Source organism: Tetrao urogallus, assembly GCF_951394365.1.
Source record: "Tetrao urogallus genome assembly, chromosome: 3".
NCBI lineage: Eukaryota > Metazoa > Chordata > Aves > Galliformes > Phasianidae > Tetrao > Tetrao urogallus.
The window spans coordinates 48,177,861-48,197,501 of NC_136815.1; the positions used below are offsets into that span (position 1 = coordinate 48,177,861).

Below are 19,641 nucleotides of genomic sequence, written 5' to 3' on the forward strand. Positions count from 1 at the left end.
GAAACAAACAACATGTGAATATCTTAACCCTGTTGTTTTAACTTCAACAGTCTAGAGAACAGTGGGAAGCCTGATAACAGCCTGAAGGGGAGCAATAGTCTCCTGGGACTGATTTGGTCTCACGCAGCCTTGTATTAAAGAGAATTAGAGTGAAAGAACTAGAGTTAGTAAATCACAGTGTTTTTAGCTAATTTGTATCCTGGGACAGGTGAGAAGAAAAGCAGGTAATTGAAAGAGTTAGCTGGGGACACCAAGTGACCTCTCTAGATTGTGCTGCAGATTTATATTACAGGTGCAAAAGCTGTGACAGCTGCAACTGCTGTATGATGTTGATGACTACATGCAGATAGCTGAGTAGGTGAAACAGTGTTGCTGTGATCAGGGAAAGAAAGTAGAAGGGCACTTGTAAGGAAGCCTGGATCCCTATGGGGAACTGACAAGAGAGAAACACGTCAGGAAACAGCAGAAACGATGAAGATGATTGAAACAACACATGGGATGGTGACTCACATTATCATCAAATGTAATCTGAAATGGACTGCACTGATCATTTTGTGGAACTAACTATGACCTGGTCACAGAAAACACCATACCAACACCAGAGCTCAAAAGGAGAGCCTGAGTGCAGAACTGAGAACATCAGTGGCTCTTTTTTTCTTTTAAATTAAACTCAGGATGTGAGGTTGGTTGTTAAAACTGTGTCTGTTGTGAGACAGAAGATGTAGGACTGTGGATTTTGGATAACAACTCTACAACTGCTCAAGTCCCAGTTACGGTGATGGCCACAGCAGATTTCCCAGGTCACTTATGAAGCCAGTAGTTGGCTCAGGATTCCCACTGCAATATTTCATTAAGGGAGAAATGCCAGTCTTCAACCAAATGACTTCTGTCCTGCTGTATAGCTCCAACCTCTAAAATGGATTTTTTTTTTTCTTAATCTGTTGCAAATTGATTGCTGTACCAGCAGTTGAAATTGAGACACTGTTTTGTTAATGATGATCTTGAACTCTTCCTGGGATTTTTGCTATAATCTATCATCCTATGTCTGTGTTAGCGCCTGCTTAACAGGAGGTAAACCAACGCGTTACTGTCGGTGTATTTGCTATGCATCAGGCTGAGCCACGAGAGGGCACTCACGATACGAGATTTCACACTGCATCCCGGGTCAGAACGTGAGCTTCTAGGGGGCTGGAAGGGCAAAAGCATGTAGCCAGCAAAATGCTGAATGATGGATGTTGGCCTCGTTTTTATCAGTCTCTGGATTTCGACTCGAGCTCCAAATGCACAATATGATATGGTTATAAAATTTGGTAGGACCTATCTATGTCTTAGTGAGTAATATGAACAGACACTAACTCAATACACAACACGATGATGGATGATGAGTACTCCATGAATAAGCAAAATGTTACTTAAATTCCCAACGTATTCATAGTATGAATGAGCTCTTTGCAAGCAAACAGCATTTTTTTTATATATATAAGTATATATATATTTGCTGTTTATGTGAGTTCAGGGTTGTAAACAGAAAAATACAGAAGATTTTGCCTGTATTTTAAATAAAGTATTTACCTAATCTTTCCTAAGAAAATCACCACAAATTAAAAAATATAAATGAAGGGGAATGTTAAAGACATGACAAATCAACAAATCAATGAGAACACAATTTTTTTTGAAAAGATTTGTTCACTGAGGAGTGTCAGGATCTCCTTACCTCCCCTGGTCGGATTTTGATGTAGAAGTTGTTCCTTTTGTATGAAATTTTCAGAACCTTTGGCCAGGCAAATCTATTTATTCTGAGTCGGTCTCGGTATATTAAGAGGCCACTTGCGCAAACTCCTAACATGATTTCCACTCCTTCAGAATCCTGGAACAACAGGCAACGTATACTGTTGAACAACTCTCTATTTAAATCCCAATACAGACACTCATATACCGCGTTTCTACCTGAGCTATCTGTTCTTAATGCACCAGCTAAGCAATGTTATTTCTGAGTGCTACCCTACTCATCAACAATTTCTTGCATTCAGGCAAGGAATAGTAAGGCTGGGCAGAATGAGACAACATCCGTGTTTCGGAAGTTATCTTTTAGAAAAACTACAAAAGAAGGGAGTAACATTGTATATGGTATTAAAATAATGATATTAACCATATTGCACACTTTAATTACTTAAGTGTCATTAGGGTAAATGCAAGATTGAAAATAAGTAGGACTGCATACACATTTACCAGTCCCAGCATCTCCCACACTCCATGAGTAAACGCTCTGATCAGACCAATTTTTCTCCTGTAGTTACCCTATCTTGGTTTTGGCTGATTTGCTAGCTTCTTTAATGCTGTTCTGCCTATGTTCAGTATTTTCACTTCCTTACTTCTCTGCTGTTGTATGTAAAATTACCAGTTGGCATAAAGTTGGCCATTTAGATCTGAAAGATTATTTTAAATCTGGGAGTTTTACAACTCATTTTGACAGGGAAGCAAGCGTAGGTCAGGCATGTTAGCATCATAAAAGCTTTGGCCAAAATCCTATTAGAATATACCTAAATAGATGTGTATTTTAAGTAAGAACTATATTCTTCGCTTTCCTTTAGAAGCTTTCAAATAGTCGAAGCCAATCTTCAGTGTTTACTATCACCACTACTAGACTGTATAATTCTATTTTTTATTTAGCTAAGCATTAACAGTGTTGGAGAAAACAAATGTTTGCCTTAAAGAATAGAGTCCTTTGGTAATTACTTTAAAATAACTTAAAGTTACAAGTTTAACAACAGCAGCAATGAAGATGTCACTCTGTGATAATCAAGAAATGAATTAATAATTTGCTACTAGTTTTCCCACCCAATAGAAGTCTAATTATGTTTAAGAAGAGCACAAAGGCATACATGATCAGATAAAAGAAAGCAACAGCATGGCTTGAAGTAAAAAAAAAAAAAAAAAAAAAAAGATGTTTTAAAATCAGATATGTAACACAGAATTAGGACCACAAGGTCACTTCAGTGTTAAAAAACACATCAGTTAAGAATGTTGTGCTTCAAAAAAAAGATGGTGTCACACCACAAAGGTATCTTTTCAGTATATGTGGTCATGGTGGGCCACTAGAGAAAAAAAAAAAAAGTAATCTTTTTGCTGGAGTTCAGTTTGCCAATTTCCTAGGCTAAGAGGAAGCTCTAAGTACAGCAAATACATATGAAAAAAAAATGAAGTCTTATTGCTTGTAATCACATTGCCTGGAATGATCCTTATATGCTCACATGCCTACATAAGATATATAACTGCAGATAGAAGGGCTGCTATTTCTGCTATACTTGCCCAAAACCTTATTGAGAAATGCTTTCTTTCTTCCTTTCCACCTTTACAGCAGATCTCAATGCATTTAAAGCTTTTTTTGTTTGTAGGTATCAAAAGCTGCTTCTCAGTGTGATATTATTGGTGCAAATCAAAACCTGGTGGAATTGGTTTTGGTTTTTTTTCGTGAGCCATAGGACACAATACTCTTTGCTGTAACATCAGGAGACACCGAGCTGCACATACCTGCAGCTCTACATACGAATGGGAGGTTTTGTCAGAATGCTGACAGCCCAGAGGACAAATCTGTCTATCTGAACACAATGTTAATTGTAGCCCTGTGCTGGCTAATTGAGAGCTAGCTTTAACAGCAGTTGGCAAGCCCAGCATCTGTTGAATACCTCAGATACCTGCACAGCCTTAATGAATTGACACTGACACTGAGACATCTGCCACTGCATGACTTCAAAAGGGCACCCACAGAGACACTTGTCCAGCAGCCTGATACCATCCCATCACATCGGCAAGCCTAATTAAAACTAAATGCTACTTCTCATGCCGATTCTAATTTTCCCATTTTTAGCTCCATTTTTGAGATTGCTACTGGGTTTCTTAATCCACAGACATACCCAATTCAGTGAGCAATGCAGCTTTTAATATTAAGAAAATTACTTCAGAGAGACGTTGGCTTGCCTACCAACTTACTTTTCTCTGAGTCTTTCAAGATAAAGAACAGAAAAGTAAAAATGGACACTGATACTTTGTAAGGAGGAGAAAAGAAAGGTTATCTCAGGACATCCTAACTTAAATTTCATGGCCTTTATCCAGTATTTAAAAAGAAAAACACTCATCCCTTAATGCCATGGTATGTCAAATTTTAGTAATGAAGTTCGTAGCATATTGAGAACAGGAACTCACTTTGTTGCTGTTCTGCAGATCTCTTTGTGTTGGACAAAGGATGTTGAAAAAATGCTACTGAGTGACATTCACCAATCCATTTCTATCTCTGCTCCAAAAGTGCCTCAAGATTCTGTGCCTGTCTGCAAGACACAGGAAGAGCAGTAGCATGCCTCCTGGTCAAGTGCTGCCCACTGAGCCATACCCAGATTTTTCATTTTCAGTAGTGGTAATTAACAGAACACAAAATATTGCTTTGAATTTTGTAACACACATGCACAATTCCTATGAAACGCCCCAGGGAAATGGCTGCAGGCCCTTTCAAGATCCAAACTGCAAACTTATCTCAGTTCTTGAAAGGATCTGTTGCAGCATAAAAACAGGCTCACAGCAATTTGACCTTTACAGAAAATGCTCTGCACAGTTCAGGAGTCTTTGTTTGGTACTCATTTGCCAAGGATGCTTGCTAACCTCAGAGATGTTAACATCCATTAACCTTACTTTGATAAGTGAAGAAGAGTTGAAGAATGGAGGGTGAAGTAATTGCTTATTTGGGCAAAAAAAGAAAAGCCCCAGATACAAAGCTAGCAGGTGACTCTCCCAAGCCACAAGAGAAATGACCATTTTTGATTTTTAACTTAACCTGCTGATCATTAGGGAAATCTCCTCATTGTGGGAGAATGTTTCCAGCAAAATTACTGCCCTTCTAGTCAACTGAAACGACTGCAATTCAGAAGAGAGATCAGCTGCTGCTTCCCTGTGACTATCAATCTGATTAGGTCTTCAGCACAGCTGAATGACTGCTTCAGAGTTCTTTGCATGTTGGAAATGATCTGTTTATTTAGCTAAGATGCCATACTTGGCCTTATTAAATTGCAAAATGTAGCTGAAGGAAATGACAATTGATCACTCTCCAAATAGCTTCTAATATCCTTTCTGATTACTGTGTCCATTTTTTTCCCAAAGGGTTTGGCTGTTTATTCCACATAGAGTGTTGATGTGAAACATCATATAGTCTATAGGCTGAATCATGTTCCAGTTACAAGATGCTTATATCCCAGGAGACACCTTTCCTCACATTGACTAGTGATTTATCCCCCAATCTGCCTGTCTCAGAACAGCAAGAAAGAATAAATCAGAGTCCATGCAAATTCAGGTACATGAGAAAGATGACCATTGTGGGTTCCCAGCAAGAAGAACTGCAGTCCATACCTTGGCATGATGGAGATCTACTCCATACATTGATAACTTTTTGGCATTCTCCAGAAAATGCATCTCAGCCTCAGCAGGTGTCATTCCCCTGAAGAAAAACAACCAATTTGAGCAGTGATATTAAGGAAACAGAATATGAATTGAAATGCAACACCTACAGCCTCCACCCACCTACCTGTGGCTCTTGTGCAGCTCAATCACCTTATCTTCCAGCTCTTTAGTGTGATTCGGTGCAAAGCGAAACTCACTGACGTAGTCACTGCCGTACTCATCGGGGTCATAGTCGCCAAGCTCAGACTGCACAGTGTAGGAGCCCAGCAGGGCGAGGGTGACAAAGGAGCAGGGCAGCCGGCCAGACACGATGTCATCTCTCAGCTGCAAGCAGAGGTAGTACCTGCAAAGGAGCACCGCCTCTGCTCACACACAGCTCCTCCAGCCCCACCAGCAAAGGAGCCACTTCTGAGAGGCGGAAATGCCCAAGCCCAAAGCTTCTTGCATTAGCAAGAATTAAGAATTAAAAATATCCTTTGCCTAACTTGTGGGTAGCAAAGCTTAATTAATCATTATAAAGCTGCATGGAGATTTCTTGATAAAATATGTTGTCATTTTGTTTGGTGGCTCAGGAGAATTATCCGTAGGTTTATATAACATGTCACTAAGATACAGCTAACTGATAACTCTTTTCTTTAAGGAGAAACATAAAATAACATTTCCTAAGGGGCAGCCAAACTCTAAGGCATTCAAGAAAAGATGTTTCTTTAGTAAACTGAGAAGCTTTCTCAAAAATACATTTAAACACTAAATGATGTTAAAAGCACAGAGGTAAGCACTGATTAGAAGAAACCAGGAAAAACTGAAGAGCGTTGGCTTTGCGGTTAAGACACGTAGTTACCTTGAGAGGTTTAAGGGCAAGAAAGAAATCCTGACCCCTCCAAGAGCATTGCTGCCAGCCTAATGCCAACTGACCCTTGCTTGGAGGTGAGGTATGATTTTTGATGTCTTAGCCAACACAGCTTACCCCAACATGGAGCTGGTACAGAAAACGGATTTGTACCAAATGGGAGGAATAAGAAAACGTTTCAAATATTTTTACCAAAGATACAGTCTGTGTACCTTGAACCTAATTAAGAGCAATAAAAGCAGGATAAGGGTAAAGAAGGATAAAAGCATTCCTTCCCTTCAACAGAGCTCATTATCACCGCATTCATCATACCATGCACACCAACCACACACCTAGCCAAACAGTACACAAAATTTACAATCATGCTTGTTCTCCTCTTTCATAGTTATGATTTTGCTAACAATAAAATCTTGTTACCATTGGCAAACTAAACACTGGGAATCTCTGTGAAAATCAAAATAAATTCTCCAGAACACATATATGGGAAAAGCTTGATTCTGGTGTTAGATTGTAAATAAATAAATGAAAAATGTTGTCTGAGCTCAGAGAACCAAACAGTATTCACAGTGTCCTTTCTGTCAAAGCATCACATATTTTCCATAAGCTCATAAGAGAAAGCAAGTCAGTGGGAATATAAAACATCCCCTTTCTTGGATAATTAGAGAATAAGTTCTCTCAAGAACAGCTTTTTAAGGCCCTTCTAGAAATGTATTTAATATTTTAAACACCTGGTAATATCTTCAGATAGCTGGGCAGGATCTGGAGGGTAGAATTTCACATTAAATGCAAACTGCCAAGCACCACCTGGAAAAGAACACAAGTTTACGGAAAGCGCACTGGGAGTGCAAATGGAGATGTTCATGCTATTTGATTACCAGCAAACTTAAAAATAATCCAATCAAAAAATTAATAAGAATAGGATATAGTATCTTTTTCTTGCGTACCATTCTGGAGATACTAATTTTCCCTTTCACAATTATGGTATTAGATCAGATCTTACAGCTCTTTTCTTATTTAGTGAGATTTTCACTGAGGTGAGGACCCTAAGGGAGTAGCAATTCACCGCTAATACTTACAAAAATTTGGTCTGAAAAAAAAAACCAAAAATATTTACTGGAATTAACCATCTGAAAACACAGCTTATGCTAACTCTAAAAGCAATAATTCCCACATAGGCCCTGGAAACATGGCAAAGTAGGTTTCAAATGAGCAGCAGAATGGCAGCCACTGTTGAGTGATAGAATGCTGCGAGAACAAATGCAGAGACTGTAGCTGGAAAGTGGCCTTAAGCACAGAGTGAGGGAATTCCCACTTAGTAATTTCAAGTCAGTTTAGGTGACCTGTGGGATAGCGGCTTGCATCAGTGCAACTATTTAGCAAAAAGTGTTTTGGAGATTTAGCTTTAGATATTGTTCATAAGAACATAAAGATTGGGGAAAAAAAAAGTGTTGAATACTGCAATGTAAATATCAACACTATTTTTTAACAAGAGAGAGGTTATAATAATGCTTGTCTCTAAAGCAAATGAAAAGCAGCAACTAAATCCCAAACCAGAAAAATGCTAACAAGCACCATGGTGGTATCTCATTAATAGGACTTTTCACTGAGGCCTTCATTGTGGAATACGCATTGTATACGTACATGAGTTACGTACATAAGTATTTCTGCACTCAAGAAACCAAAGATGAAGTAATGACACTTAATTTTTCTGAGATGGATTGAATATTTCAGAAATTATCGCAGAAAATAATCTAATTACAGATTAACTAGAACTAAGTAAATGTCTATCTCAGAAAGTTCTGTACTGGCTGTGTAATAAGAAAATGCTTGTGCATGCTGTGAAAAACAGGACTCCTGATGAACTTACAACCTTTAATCCAGAGGAACCTTGCCTCTAGGCACCTGCTAATGAACATGGGTTTTCAAAGTATATCTGGTGTAGAAAAGTTATATTCTGGACAGAGTGAATGCCTGACTGGAAATACTGCAAGATCTTCCTGAGTGTTTGGAGATATTTTACGTAGAGATCTCAAGGAAATCTCACCCCATGCAAAACATGACTAGTTAAGATAACTGAGTGAGAAGCCTTCTCCCCTCAGTTACAGGGGCTTAAATAAAATGCAGTAGGTTAAAACCAATGGGGCACAACCAGAGGCCATAGATATAGTGACAGCCTTGTTTCTCAGATGCTGGAAAGAAATTGGCACTGTTTACAGTAGAATCATGAATACCTGAGTGCTATACAGCACACATGTAGTTTTGTGCCCTTTATGATGTGCCGTGCACAAGAATCCTACTTTTCCACACTTCTCCTGTTCCCAACTTCTATGGTGAATTCTCAGAGCAAGTAAATTATCACTGTCTTCTCCTGCAAATACAACTGTCCCCATTCCACATCCAGCTCTACATTATTCTGCCCTGGTTAATCTCTCACTGTCACAACCTTTCACTGTCCAACTCACAGCTTGGGCACATATTTAATGCATTTCACATCAGCAGTTTGAAGCCAAGCTGCTTTCCTTGCACTGACAATCAGCATAACTTGACTCAACAAGGTCTCCAGCATCTTCCTCACTAAGAGGAAGACTAAGAAAAAGCATATAAGGGAGCACAGATTTTCATGGCTCTTCTTTGCTGATCATTTACTTATAATGAAAATAACACTAGTGGAAAGGTGCAGCTGCTTACAGCAGCAGAGGATTCAACCCTTTGAATCCCAGAGAGGGGACTGACTCATTTGCCAGGCCCGATCCAAGAAATGTGAACCATCAGATGGGTTTGCTTATAAAAGCACAGGTACTAGGTTATTTACAAAATGGGCAATGACAAAAAACACTCAGGTTTTCCAATGAAAAAAAGTAACACACATAAAAACATTTCATCAATTTGAAAAAGTGAGGGTGAAAAAAAGGCAGGTCAAGTTTCGAGCCTGGCAGCCCTGACACAGTTTTCCTTCAATACTTTTTTGAATTTCTAATGTAGCAGACAGCTAAATTTAACAACAGGACTTTTAAAAATATTCACGTGAAGCAGAAAATTGACTGGTTCTCTGTGAATCGAACATTCATTTCAGAAGCAAAGTTCAAGCTTTTGAAATGCAGGAAGGGAAGGTATTTTAGAGTGATTTTTAGTATTTTGCATCAGAATAGTATTTCAGTACCCACGTACTAACAGTGTGCCTGGATTTGATATAAACATCAGTAGCACAAATAAGTAACATATATACATATATATAACTATAGTATACGTAGTGTGTGTATATATATATATGTATATATGACAGGCTGAAAGAGCTGGAGCTTTTCAGACTGGAGAAGAGAAGGCTGCAGGGAGACCCGATAGCGTCCTTTCAGTATCTAAAGGGGGGTTATAAGAAAGAAAGAACAGACTCATTAAGTAGGGTTGGTTGTGAAAGGACAAGGTGAAATGCTTTCAGACTAAAAGAGGGGAGATTCAGACTGAACTGAATAAGGAAGAAGTTTTTCACAGTAAGGGTAGCGAGGCACTGGAACAGGTTGCCTAGAGAGGTGGTGGATGTCTCGTCCTTAGAGACACTCAAGGTCAGGCTGATGAGGCTCTAAGCAACCTGATCTAGCTGTAGGTATCTTCCTGCTTACTGCAGGCGATCTGAAATTGATGGCCTTAGATGGTCCCTGTGGCACACCTGCCCCTCAGTTCTTGTGGGCAGAGGGTTGAGGTGAGAAGCTTTCTTCCCACAGGAAGGTGCAGTGAGGCAGGCCCCTGTGCCTCGCAGTGTCAGGACACCTCTCCTATGGATGTTTTTTGGGGGGGTTGCAACCATAATGGAATGTATGATACTACAGCTCTGCAGCCCACCTGCCACCAAGATCTTCCAGCTTGAGACACCAAGCCATGGGACACCACACCAGGGACACCAGCCAGACCCTTTGCATGATGAAGGCCAACAAGGGAACAGGCTCTCCAACCCTCAGGTATCTGTGAGGCAGCTTTCCATATGTACAGAGGCCACACTGGCTGGGAAACTAAGGCTGTGTCTAGTGCTAGCAGTGGAAAAGATAAAAACAGTTTGGAGACAAAGAAGCTTATGTTTTCTCAGTTTTGGGGGTCTGGGTATACCAAAAGGAAAAGTTTTCCAGAACCACTGAAAGAAAAATACAATGATAACAAACTTACTTCGAATCTGCTTTTTGATTTCCTTGGCAGGATCCAACCAATTCTGAAAAGAAAATGTTTCCTTTCTTCAGTTTGAGTTAGAAAACACAATCAACATCATTTTTAAAACAGTGCTATAAGACAAAGCTAGAAAACCTGCATGCTTACCTTCTTCTCTCTGGAGCAACAGTGGACAGGGGTAATGGTAACTTTCAGAATGCGGATTGCTACCAATCTTCATAGAAGATGTGCAAGTGTGCCATAAGACACTGCCCCATTTGTAACTCCCTGTAAACATGAGGGCAACTCCAGGAGCAGAGTTGCTGCCAGGGCTGCCCTCATCCATGTTGCCCCAAACCTGGTGGCTTTGTAAGGAGATCACACAAAGCCTTACTGAGGAACTGAGGGATTACCTCTGCAATTTGCTACTATTCCCTGGTTGCCAAGGAGCACTGCTGACTAAAACCAAATTCCTCCAGAGGCAAGCAGGAATTTGAGGTCCTTTATTGCAGCCACCATGGCCATAGCTGGCAACTCATAGAGCCCCCTGCCCTGCCTCTGTGATATGGGAAGGTAAGGACCCCACAGCTCTGTCTCATCTTCTAATGGAATCGAATTAATATTTAATATGCCTTGCAAAACCCAGAACAAAAATTCCACCTCCCTGAGGAAAGTTCCACTTTGTCCAAAGAAAGAAAAACAGATGTATCATAGAAAAAATATTACAGAAATATCAAACAGGCAGAACACAACAACCCTTACACCCAAGAAAAACAACCAGGTTGCAGCTGTCCAAATGCATTTAGTGGTACAAGACATGAGCCTGAGGAGTTCCATCTATTTCTAAGCTTTCTGTAAAAGCACACTATGCACCAAGAAATTAAATGTGTATTAAGATTTCCATATTCAAATGTGACACATGATGTGTGCACATATTTTCTGGCTGGAAGGTGTCTGGCAAAGGATGGAGATGAGATTGCTAAGTACTTTGACACTAGAAATGTGCATGTTACTGATCTATAAATGTGGGATTCACTCCATTTTCAGCTGTTTAGCTCTCTAAAGTAAGTGATGATCTACATTTCTAAGCTACCTGTTTAAAATGAATGATTTTTTTTTTTTCTTTCCAGTACAGGAAAGCATTCCTCTCTGGAAATGTACTTAGACATTTGCTTAACTTTTACTACAATGCAAAACTAAGCATATGGTTAAGTATTATCTTGGACTAGCACGGATTGCTTAAGCGTCTGCTTAAGTGACTTTCCAAAACAGGAACAGAATCCTCATATTTAGAAATCAGTAAGAAAGGGGAAGAAAAAGAACCCACTCGTTTCTTATGCATCATATATAGTTGAAACAAAGGGAAGCCTAGAAAACAAAGCTGTTGTTCTCACCTGACATAAGGAACTAAAGAGGCAGTAATAACTCCAGCCTTATCAGGCAAGACCTTTAAGACCATACAAAGCACAAAGTAACTTAACCTGATGATCTTTGTTAAGAAGTTTTGTTACTGAATTCTTTAAAAATATTTATCATAAAATGTCCAAAAAACCAAAAACAAACAAACAAACAAAAAAAAAACAAAAACCCCACCATGCAGCACTTGAAGTATTCTTTGATACTCTCCCTTTCATTACAACGTGCCCACAATAATCCACATATTACGTGAGCCTTAGATCACCCTGCACTCTGTTGATACTGTTAATACACAGCTCATTTAATGCTAAACATGAGCTGTAGAAATACAGAATGGGATTCACTATTGCTGTCAATTGCTTATGCATTTAGGCAAATGAACAATGCTATGTTAAGCTAGGTCAAGACTGGAAGTCAAGATTTCTTGGAAATGAAAGTACTCCTGCCTATCTGTACCACAAGCTAGTATTATTAAATAAGCCACATATTAATATTATATTCTTAGCAGTATATAGGAACACAGAACCGACTCTCATTGATGACAGTGATGTAACAAATCAAACTAGAAGGAGAATGAAGTGTATGATTAAATTCTTTCATGCTCACACAGACAGAAGCCAAGGAAACCCAGGGGATGCTCAAGGAGTTATAAAAGTAATAACTCAAGGTACACATATACAACTAGATGAGAAGACAAAACAGCTTCTGTACTGTTTGCAACTGTCTGGGGGTGCCTCAGGAGAGCTCTGATATCCACATGCCAAAGGAAAATCACCATTTTGTATGATACCTTTTGGTTTTCTGCGTCTCTGTATGTTAGCCCAAAGTAGTCTTTTTCCAAAAGGTTCAGATGCTCACACACTTTGTCGAATAGCACTTGACCTCTGGAACGTTTCTGTGGGAAATGAAGAGGGGAAAAAAAAAAATCATGTTTGAAAAATAAACATAACTACTAAAATAGCATCTTTACTGTTTAAATCTCAAACTCAATCCAGAAATGATTTACTTCAACTCATTAATTTTTTCAGATCTATTAATCTGGAGCTTCATAAGAATCAACTGAATGGGGCAAATTCACTTTTCATAAGAACTCAGGTCTTGCTGTGGAGTTTAAAATAAGTCAGCACATGTCATATTGCAAACATCAATTAAGAGATCTATTCTGTCTTTCACAAATCACAACCTCAGATTTATTGTGAGGATATATCTCAGTAAAACAGAGTGTACTCTGTTTGCAACGGTGGTAACAAACAATGGTAAAAATATTCCCTGCAATGGATTATCAGAGCTGAGATTTCGGCAATCCATTGGAGGAAAAGCCAAATGTGTAGCCATTTCTTACTTTGGTAATATTGTGGATTAATTCCAAGATCCTTTTCTGTCTAACATACAGGGAAATACAAACAAACCATTTGCTGAGATCAGTGTGAGAGCCTAGTATCTCACATGGAATAAAAATGGATAAAAAAGCATTTTCTCAGCATTCCACTGACCTTTTTTATTGCTAGAATGTTATATGAAAAGATAACTCATTGTCTACACCAAGAGCTTTTAGCAGGAGCACCATCGTCTCTTTTATTGGACAGTAAAAAATTCAGGTCATCCTAGTTCTCAGTGTAATATATGACATTGAGAAAGAATTTTCCAAAAAAAAATCCCACAGCCTCAGTCAGAAATGTCCTATTCATAAGTACCTGTGCCAACTTCAATGTGCATTAGCTATGACAAGGAATTCAAAATTATTTGGGCTATCAGACATTGTCTGCTTCCCTATGTGCGCCTCAGCTAAAGGAAAAAATCTCCCGACTTCATTTCAAACATGCACACACACATACATAAATATTTTAGTTGATGTCAGCCAGGCAGTTTCTTTATCTATAACATACACACGACTTTAAGCAGAATGGAAATACATTAATTACTTCAAAAGCCAGCAGAATGCCGAAACAGAAGACAGAATGCTTCTTCCAAATTTATCTTCATTAAAATAATGAGGGCAAATCCAGAGCATTGCAGACATTGTCTTCTGTCTGCATTACACAGTGGCCATTTGTGGTCAAGTGACGCCAAATATATTCATTACAGCCTGTCATTCCTCAAAGGTCACCCACTTGGAGCTGCGTCCCCTTATCACCCCACCATGATGGCAGTGTCACCAGAGTCCCTCAGTGGGCACATGCATTTTCAGAATTGCACCAGCTCTCTGAGTTATACGAATGGAGCAGAGGAAAACGCAGCTCAGTCAGTACAGCTGTACCCACACCATGCTGCCCATCCAGCAGTGTTGGCCGGGATGTGTGAATATTTCACAATCCAAACTGATGGGGCTATGCCAACAAAGCTGGCCTCCAACTATTTTAGAAGTGATAACAAGCCAACAGAAAATTAAATAAATAAAAACAAAAAGAGGTTTGCTAACACTCAGCAAAAACATTAGGAACAATGCTGGAGTAAATAGCAGAGCATAACCCAATTTTTGTTAAAATAAGTATTTCTGTTGAGGCTCCAGTGGTACATTAGATAGGATTGAGGGAAACATCTATGGTTTTATTGATAGGGAGATTGTAGGAGTGGCTGCTGCAGTCTAACATGCATTCTTCAGATGACAGAAAAACCAGCCACAGAAGTGACTGGTAAGTACTCATAAGACATTCACAGACATTCACAGAATCACAAGGTTGGAAACGACCTGCAAGATCATCTAGTCCAACCACCCTCCCATTCCTATCAGTACCACAAGCTACTAAACCATATCTCGTAGCTCCTCATCCAGGCGCCTCTTGAACACCACCAGGGACAGCGACTCCACCACCTCCCTGGGCAGCCATTCCAGTGCCTGACCACCCTTTGAGAGAAAACGTTTCTCCTAATGTCCAACCTAAACCTCCTCTGGTATAACTTCTGGCCATTTCCTCGGGTCCTACTATTTGTCTGGGAGAAGAGGCCAGCCCCTTTTGCACCACAACCTCCCTTCAGGAAGTTGTAGAGTACTAATCTAACTGAATTTACTGAGTCTTCTAGCATTATTTGGGCAAGCAGCTCTAGACTTACTTACATCTTTGTCACACACATCCAGCCCTGGATCAGGAAAAAAAAAAAAAGCACCCCAACTCCTTCATAATTTCAAACAAATGTTAATTCTTCTCCCCCAGACTTGGAAGTAGTTAACAGAGCTTGATGGTTTTATACTGCTGCTTCATGGAGACAATTCCTCTACTGGTGCATACAGAGGAACAAAGCCAGAGCCCTCAAGCCAAATGGTCACATCTCTGCTGCAAATAAGCAATACCATATTCTGCCAAGCATTTCTACTTGGTGACAGACTAAGTAATTACACCAAATGGAGATAAATAAGCAGACTACCTGAACATACTACTGCTTGCATCACAGCACCATCTACATTTGATTCATCACACTTCAGTGTCCTAATTTAGGAGTCACACAAGGTCAACATGAGAGCTGTTTTACATGGCCAATCTGTGCAGCTACACAGATGTCAGCTTTGAGAAATAGGAGCTAGCAGCTGCAAGGTACGATGTTTTAACAGGGAACTGCACAAGATGCATGTGGCTGTGCTGTAATAAAAACGCTCAGGATTTCTACACATTGTGAGCAAGTGGGACTAAATATGAGAAGCCTGGAATAACTTGCATGGCTTATTTTTTTGTCTGTGACAAAATCCATCCTCCTCCTTCCCTAGGATAGTACCCAAGTTACACTGAGCCACTTTTCACAAAAATCTTACTGCATCTGAATACAAGAAAATGTTGATGCTGCAAGAGGGCTTCAGAAACACCATGTGTATGTACCTGGCAGCCTTCCCTGGGCAGGATGTTCTCTTCCCTGGGTGATGGCTGAGAGTTAACCTTACAAAGACAACTTTTCTTATTGTTCACAGAAAAGCCCATCAGTATTAAGACAGATGAGCTGCTGACCAAGTGCCTCTTCCCAAGTCAGAGCCATTGCTGGAGCAGGATTTAGGGGGCTTGTATCACTTAGGGACGCACACTGCCTGGAAATGGAGTCACCACTGCTGCCCATGTAAAGCACAAAAACAGTGAGGGGCAGCATCTGCATAAATACAGAGGAAATTAAGAAGTTTAGCTGGGAATACATAATTAAAGGAAATGAGCAGACCTCCCACACTCCTGTTAATTACTTTTAGTTTACCAAGTACTCAAATTAGCACAGCAGATAAGGTGTGGGCATCATTGCTTCAGCAGGGAGAGAACGGGAGGAGGAATAGAGAAAGGTTAAGTTACCCACCCTAAACCTTCCCATTCCATAGTTTTGGTGTGACAAGACCAAGGCAATGAAAGTCTCCTGGTTACTGTGAATCACAGCTTAATATCAAAAATGTCAAGCAATTCTCAGCAGGCCAAAAGAATGTGCTTTGTGCCTTTGTAATGTTTTTAGTGAATAAATAAATAAATCACAGTAGAAAAGCAACCAAACTCCATGCTATAAAATATTGGCCATGCAAATGAATAGTTCTTGTGAAAGGTCAATATGGAATGAGACTCCTACAGAAATACTCTCAGTTACATTTCATGCATGAATGAGATGAAAGGAAATGTAGAGATGTGAAAAAAGAGATACTTTGTTCATGTTTTGGGAAGGCAAGATCATAGAAAGAATGCAAAACATATATTGAACAGTATAAATGAGTATAGAAGTCAGAGTGCAAAGATTAAACTTTTCAGAGACTCTTTCCTGCAACTGTATAAACCCCATAGCTCTCATCCAGAACTGAAATTAGAAAAAACAGCCTTCTAGTCAAGCTCCCAGTGAGAAGAGCCAACAGCAGTAAACTTGGCAGGTCTTCACCCACCAGCAATTCCCACACGCAAGGCAGTGAGAAACAGCATCCATCTTTCCTTGCCAGTTTCTCCTCTGCTTTTGGACCCAAGCCTCTTCCTCCTCAGGAGGCAGCAGTTCACAAAAGGCTCTCCAAGTACCTATTGGCTTTCCCCAGAAACAGCTCAGGCTCAATCATCTCCACATCAGCTATTTGTGCTGCTGCTGCTCCACTCCCCAGTAACCCCCCACCTGGCTTTGCAGTGGTCTGGATTACCCTGCACTACTGACCCTATCTGACACCTCCCCTTTCCTCCACTCCTACTCTCACTGGCTGGTTTCTGCCACTCTTCCACAGTAAGCCCCTTCTCAACATGCCTCCATCCCCATACAATGCCCTAATCCACTCTGCTCTCCTTTTCTGTATCTTTGCTAATGATAGCCTTTTTCTGAAGCAATGAAAAAGAGAGAAAGAAATGATTAATGCCATTTTTTAGGTTGGATTATCAGGAAAAGGGTCTACATAAGAGGGTGCTCAGGCCCTGGAAGAGGCTCCTGAGGGGTGCAGTCACAGCCCCAAGCTGCCAGACTTCAAGAAGTGTATGGACAATGCATTCAGACATATGGCCCGATACTTGAGTGGGCCTGTATGGAGCAAGCAGTTGGACTCAGTGATCCCAACAGGTCCCTTTGAACTTGGGAGATCCTATGATTCTATTCAAATTAAGTATTTTAGAAAAAAACACAAGGACTTCGCAGATGGAAGAATAATGTATGTCCTCTGCATCATCTACAAGTTCAGGGAGCTTCTTCAGCAAACATCCTTCCATCCTACCCCTGTCCCATATGAGATGGTCAGACCAAGGTAAAATACAGCATATAATTTTGAGTGGTGAGCTCAAAAACTCAGTTTTTCATTTTAGCTCTACAAGGATAACAACATTATTAGAAAGTCAATTATTCTCTCTGCTCCCTCCATCCCACACTACTGGGATGATGGCACTCCCTTGCACCTCCACAGTTGCTAAGGGGTTAATTGTTCTATACCTGATGAAAGCACAGAGTTAGTCTACTCTCATGCTCTATTTTTATTCACTAGCAGATTACCCTCCTCTCACTGACAGGGAAATAGTATGAACAGCTGAAGAGTAGAAAACAACCCCCTCCGCTTCCTAGAAATTAAAGCTCTTGCAGCCCCCAAAGTGTCATATTTTCAGAGCAGCACTATTTTTGCAGACAATGCTGCAGTCTCACGTGTATGCAAAATGCTGAGCAAAGGCTGAGGGAGGAAGCTGTCTGCAGCACGAAGGTATGCGTGTGCTGTTTGAAAGCAATTACAAGCAATCACACTGAGTGAGTTTATAGGTAAGGGAAATCCAGGAACATGGTCCCCCAGCCAAATGAGCTATAATGGGATTTGTTTGTGCCATCTCATACCCAGCATCTGCACTGCATAGTAGCTACAAGGTCATGCACCCCACTGAGTGGGAGCTTCGCCTCCTTGCTGTTCAGCCAAAGAGCAGAGACAAACCATTATCACAGCTGTGGACTTGGGTTTCACATGGAAAGTGCACATTTCCTTCTGCACAAACATCACCGTTTTCCTCAGACAAGCTGTCACACTGCCAGTGAACAAGCAACACTAGCACTATTCTGGCCTTAACTTCTGTACAATTACTGTAATAACTCCAGTGGGCACTCTTGCTGGAAGAAGAATGAACAGATTAGTATCATGAAATCCTTTTAGAAATAATTGAACTTTAAATGACGTTGAGGTTATCTGGTTCACATTCCTAATTATCATTTGCACTTTCCAATGGATCTCAACAATACACTGTATAAATGTGTGGGCTGGCTCCAGTCTTGCATGGAGTAATGCATTTTGGCATGTGACTGTACTCATGTCTTCCTCTTCCCTCATTCTTTTTGGTGGCAAAGTATTAGCTAATTTTTCTAATCTACAATGCACGATGAAGAAGATTCCATGTTCAGACCTCTGATTTTATTTCATGTTACTGTTTCAATTAAAATTGCCTTTCTATTGACAGCCCAATTTCTACGCTGCACAGATCAACATGATGGTGCAAACACAAGAAAACGCCCTGAAAATTTGAGATGCATGTGGCATCACCTAACTATCATACACAAGGGGGAACTTTCATACTCTCCACCTTTCAGCTTCTGCAATTATTCCTGCAACACACACAAATGTAAATGATTAGCTATTTGTCAGGAATACTTTGTACTTGCCGCAGCAAGCACTCTTCCCACAAACTCCCCCAGCTGAGATATATAGAGTAAAGCCTCGGAGTCACTGAATTCCAGCTGTCTGACAGCTTTCACAGCCTTTATTCACCAGTTATGCATCGTCCATAAAAACTGAGCCAATCCCTGGAAAAAGTATGATTCATTTGTGAGTAAAGGAGGCCAGTGCATGCAAGCTTCCTAGTTCACTTTTGTAATGAGAACCCTATTTCTATAGAAGGGATCTAAACTTTGTAAATATGTCAGAATTTTATGTGCATATGCCAATACTTGCATAATTTAATGCACATAATATCTGCACTTGCAAATATATACAACCTTATGAGTATGAAAACGTTGGTGTCATTCCAAATGTGGAGGAGCAGTTTACCATGACCTCCAGTCACCATCTATGGAGAGTCAATCTCAATAATTCTGGTAAAGAACCTATTTTTATCTTTATGTGAAATAACAATCTACTTACTGTGACATTTCTCATATTCCATGGAGGAAGAGTTTGAACTGGCCATAATATGAAGGCCTAATCATTGCATTTTAGGCCATAACATTTCCAACAGAAAATGCTGAGTCTTTCTTTTTTTTTTTTTTTAAGCTAATCAGTACTTAATCAGTATTTTTCATTTGAAAACAGAAAACAAATAAAAATAAAAATAGCAGAGGGTTAATTTTTCCCAAGGAAGAGAAATGCATGAAGCCATTCCAAAGAAGTTTGACTTCATTGCCCTTCCACTCAT

At 40.0% G+C, this 19,641-nt stretch overlaps 1 protein-coding gene across 1 annotated transcript in view; it reads right to left on the minus strand.

Annotated features, from left to right (window-relative positions):
* The window catches only part of EPB41L3 (erythrocyte membrane protein band 4.1 like 3), a gene marked incomplete at its 3' end in the record, with an annotated part of 59,324 nt that overhangs the window by 25,237 nt on the left and 14,446 nt on the right, over positions 1-19,641 (minus strand). Inside the window, exons 3-8 of the mRNA XM_079533012.1 lie at positions 12,636-12,740; positions 10,451-10,493; positions 7,024-7,099; positions 5,570-5,788; positions 5,395-5,482; positions 1,715-1,867 (exon numbers count right to left, since the gene is read on the minus strand). Of these exons, the coding sequence (XP_079389138.1) occupies positions 1,715-1,867; positions 5,395-5,482; positions 5,570-5,788; positions 7,024-7,099; positions 10,451-10,493; positions 12,636-12,740 (684 nt within the window). The remainder of the gene's footprint in view (positions 1-1,714; positions 1,868-5,394; positions 5,483-5,569; positions 5,789-7,023; positions 7,100-10,450; positions 10,494-12,635; positions 12,741-19,641) is intronic.